This window comes from Vitis riparia, chromosome 10 (genome assembly GCF_004353265.1).
Source record: "Vitis riparia cultivar Riparia Gloire de Montpellier isolate 1030 chromosome 10, EGFV_Vit.rip_1.0, whole genome shotgun sequence".
Taxonomy (NCBI): Eukaryota; Viridiplantae; Streptophyta; class Magnoliopsida; order Vitales; family Vitaceae; genus Vitis; species Vitis riparia.
Window position 1 is genome coordinate 11,392,413 of NC_048440.1, and position 4,870 is coordinate 11,397,282.

The window sequence follows — 4,870 nt, forward strand, 5'->3', positions numbered from 1 at the left end:
TGTAACAAAAAAATAATAATTATGAAAACATCTAATTAATTACTTAACTTAATACTGATATAATTTAATAAAAAAAAATCAAATTATTAATAAATTTTTGGTAACACTAGAAACTCATACCTTTATACCATAATTATGTATCCGAAACCGAGATTTTCATTCATTGAGGACTTGAATGGTAATATGAACTTGAAGGTGCCCATTCTCATTACAAATAAACCCAAGAGATTCGCAGGAAATCCCCGAACAGTCCAGAGAAAAATGGGGGCTTCTTGTTTACATATATTGTCAGTGTTTTCAATGTTCCTTATGTTCTCAGTTCCATGGGCAGCTGCAGATTTAAGGGTGGACACCTTTCTCCAGTGTCTTTCGTACCGTGAACACCCCTCTTATCCAATCTCTGGGGCCATCTACACTCCCGACAATTCTTCATTTTCAGATGTTCTTTACTCGTATGTAAGAAACCGCAGATTCATGACATCTACGACCCCGAAGCCCCTGGTGATTGTAACCGCTTTGCATGAATCTCATGTCCAAGCGACGGTTGTTTGTGCCAAGTTTCATTTTTTGGAGCTGAAAACCCGAAGTGGTGGGCATGATTATGAGGGCCAATCCTACGTATCGAATGACCCATTCGTCATCCTTGACTTGTTTAATCTTCGATCTATTACCTTTGATGATGCAACTGAAACTGCTTGGGTTCAGGCTGGTGCAACTCTTGGTGAGCTTTACCATGCAATTGCGGAGAAGAGCAAGACTCTTGCCTTCCCAGCCGGGGTCTGTCTCACTCTTGGCACTGGGGGACATTTCTCCGGAGGAGGATACGGGAATCTGATGAGAAAATATGGCCTCTCAGTGGATAACATCGTTGATGCGCATCTGGTTGATGTCGGCGGCAGAATCCTGGACCGAAATTCCATGGGAGAAGATCTATTCTGGGCCATTAGAGGAGGCGGTGGAGCCAGCTTCGGAGTCATCCTTCAATGGAAAATCAAGCTGGTTCCCATTCCTGAGGTGGTGACTTATTTTAAAGTGGGAAGGACATTGGAAGAAGGCGCCACTGATGTCGTGCATCGGTGGATTAAAGTCGCTCATAAATTACCGGAAGAACTGTTCATAAGGGCGCAGCCACAGGTGGTTCAGGTGGGTGATCAGAAGACAGTGAACGTCTCATTCATCGCCTTATTCCTCGGATCTGCTCAAGAACTTAAGCCATTGATGAAAAGAGACTTCCCGGAACTGGGACTGAAGCCAGAAGACCTCAAGGAAATGAGTTGGATTGAAACCACTCTGCTCTTTGCTGATTTCCCAAGCGGAACCCCAACAACTGTTTTACTCAACAGGACAAGGACCCCAATCTACTTCAAATTCAAATCAGACTACGTGAGAAAAAACATTAAAAAAGAGGATTTGACACTGATATGGAAGAAGATGATAGAGTTGGAAAAGGTGTTCGTGCAGTGGAATCCATATGGGAAAAGAATGAGTTGGATTCCAGAGTCTGCAACTCCATTCCCACACAGATCCGGAGTCAAATTCAAAATCCAGTACCTAGTGATCTGGTTCGAGGATGGCGAAGAGGCCAGCAACCACTACGAGGGCCTGGTTAGAAGCTTGTATGATTTCATGACTCCTTATGTCACCAAATCACCCAGGGAGTCATTTCTGAATTATAGAGATCTAGACATTGGTAACACTACACGGTGTAGGACTTACTTACAAGCTAGAGTTTATGGGAGGAAGTACTTCAAGGACAATTTCCGAAGATTGGTTAGAGTGAAGACCATTGTTGACCCTGGTAATTTCTTCAGGAATCAACAAAGTATTCCCTCAGTTATCTGGTATCCTAATGAAAAGGTCAAAGAATAAATGGTGTTACACCAAAACATTGGGAATAAAGAGGTCTTTTAAGCTATAAGGTGAGTTGGTGGGATGGTTTCTGTTTCTGGCTTTATATGTAGAAGTTAAAAATGGAATCCAAATTGACTGTTTTCAATTTGCAACATGGGTATTATACATGTTTTATTAAATTCAAAATAGCTTCCCTAGGTCTCATGTTTTTTTTTTTTTCTAAAATCATAAAGTAGTATTAAATTCTTTATAAAAGTGAAAAAGTTTTATACAAGTATAGAGACTTATCCTAGTTTTTTAAATATATATATTTTCAAAAGTTTTAAAATTAATGAAGTATCCGTTTGGATATGCTTTCTATTTTTCTTTTTTTGTTTTCAAAATCAATTTTAAAATAAAGTTGTTTATATTTCAATTTTCTTTTAAACAATTTCTAAATTTATTATTTTTTCAATGTAAACCTCCAAAATTTTTTATATCTTATATAAAAGTTATTACTATTTTATTATTTTAAAAATAGAAAATAGAAAAGGCATCCAAAAGACACTCAGGTAGTAAAATTTTTTACTCCTTTGGTTTTTAAAACAATTTTTAGAAATCACTACTTTTTTAACGTAAGTCTCTAAAAATGAGCTCAACCTCAATTTTTTTTTAAAAAATTACATAAACACAAGTCCTCAACATCATCTAAGGAGACATATTATCTTAATCCCATGAGATATCATGGTGCCTACCTTAAGAACACCTATTGCTACCCATCTTAATTAATAATATTCTAATTTCACTTTTATCCATCATTATTCCATGCATTATATCTTATGAGTATTCTGATCAAACATCTCTTGCATTGTACATAACTTGGGTGCAGTGTATTAAGAATTACATGAAAGATCCAAATCATTGGTTATTTTCAAATAGATGATTTGTTCATAACCAATTCATGGACTACAATCCATTAAAGGTTGCAATGTACTACCTCCTAATTAGAGGAATGACTAGTCTTAGACATCAGGATGGGGTTTCCATGTTGGGTGCATTAGTGTGTTTGGTTATGCATTGAGAGAATATTAAGCTTATGTCAAAGTTTGTAGTGGCTTTGAAGTGATCATATATATACTATGAATTAGGTCACTATTGATGCAACTTGGTAGCAATAAGTATTCTCAACAAAAGCACCATGATATCTCATGGTATCTCAAGGATAATAAAGATAATCTTGAAAGGATTATACCTTTCACCTTATTAGATTATAGACACTAGTTCATGGGGAGATTATATATAGTGGATAACAGGTTATAGGTTAGAGTTCCATCTTGTTGTAATATACATAGGGTATTGGACTGCAGTAGGCTCTCTATAATGGAATATTGAATCAACTTTAGAATTGGATTTTGAGGAAGTTGGTATTATCCTGTGAATCCTAATAGTCCCTCTTGAACTCATATCCCTTGATGGCATGATTTACGAGAATTGGATTGGTTTTTGGTTCATTTATGTGCATAAAGATATTTTGGTAAATACGTGAGGGTGCTCAAAAGTTAGTGAATGGTATCTCCATACTAGGTTAATTGATTAATTAACCTTATTAGATTAATTAATCAATTAAGACCCTTTTTAGCTAGATTAAGTGACCTAAATTCAAAATAGGTTCAAGTCACTTAATCTTAGTGGAAGCTCATAAATACCCTTTCACATATTAGGGCTTCAGACTTTTGCATTCTCGTTTACATTCTAGAGAAAGAACCATAACCCCCATCCTCCAAATCTCCACCATCTAAGTGTCTAACTTCAAGGAGGAGTCATCAAGGCAAAAATTAATGGATTCACGAGATTTTCGACAACTACCACACATTCAACAACATTCTTCACTGCAAGGAATCAATCTAAGGGCATCCAAATCTTGGTAAGAACTTATAATCTAAAGATCTAGACTTGTTTTTTTTTTTTTTCTTTATGCTTCTACTGCTAGGATCTAGTAGCTCTAGGGAGTTTTGTATATACCTAATGAGATCTAAGGCTAGAAAATGGAGTTATCTGGGATTCCCAATAATATGACCATCATAAGATTTCACCCATAAGTTAAATTCAATGAGGATTTTAGCGTTAGCTCAATATTTTTCCAAGGTTGATAGCCCATGTAGCATAGTAGCTTGGTAAATCATGACTACCCAATAGCCAATGTCATTATTCACCATAGATCTCATCCAATATATAACCATACAACCTAGTCTACTCAGCATAGGAAACCCATGCTAATGACCAAGATAAGTCATTTCTCTAATTAGGAGGTAATGCACATTGATGGATTGTTTAATTCGATAAATCAGTTATAAACAAATTATCATCTTGCAAAGAACCCATGATTTGGATCTTTTATGTAACTCTTAAAGCACCTAAGTCATTTAAAATGCAAGTGTATAGGCATGAATGCTCAAATAATAAACAATGCAATCAAGAATAAAAGAGAGACTAAAGATTGTAACATATAAATATATTAATGAATCTTATTCTATTATATCATGTCATACTTTTAACGGCTTTGTCCTAACAAACTCCTACTAGCCTTGACAGCATGTTAGGTATGTTAAGATAGAGCCTTTAAAAGCATGACATGATGTAATAAATTTGAAATTCATTATTTATTTAATGATGTTGTAGTTTCCCTTTTATCTATCTTTATTCCATGTATTATACTTTATAAGCATTCTTGTCTACATTTTTTGCATTATACGTGACTTAGGTGCATTAGGAGTTGCACAAAAGATCTAAGTTAGAGGTTCCTTGCAAATAGATGACTTGTTCACAATCGGTTCATAGGTCTAGGCAACCCATTAAAGGTTGTAGCGCACTACCTTCTAACTAGAGGGATGGCTAGTCTTGGCTATCAGGATGAGTTTCCCATGGTGAGTGCACTAGTGTGTATGGTTCCACATTGGACAAAACCTATGGTGAACCCTGACTTAAGGTTATCAAGTAGTCATGACATCACCAAGATGCTTCATTGTGTTGTCTCTTAACT

The 4,870-nt window shown here is 35.9% G+C and overlaps 1 protein-coding gene across 1 annotated transcript; it reads left to right on the forward strand.

Moving 5' to 3' along the window:
- Positions 1-261: 261 nt before the first annotated feature.
- Positions 262-1,869, forward strand: LOC117923097 (berberine bridge enzyme-like 8). The gene has a single exon (XM_034841345.1). The coding sequence runs from the start codon at positions 262-264 to the stop codon at positions 1,867-1,869; it is 1,608 nt and encodes a 535-aa protein (XP_034697236.1).
- The last annotated feature ends 3,001 nt before the right edge of the window (positions 1,870-4,870 follow it).

What these genes read in the sequence shown, in the direction of transcription:
- LOC117923097 (XM_034841345.1), top strand. Translation starts at nt 262, where the DNA reads ATGGGGGCTTCTTGTTTACATATATTGTCAGTGTTTTCAATGTTCCTT.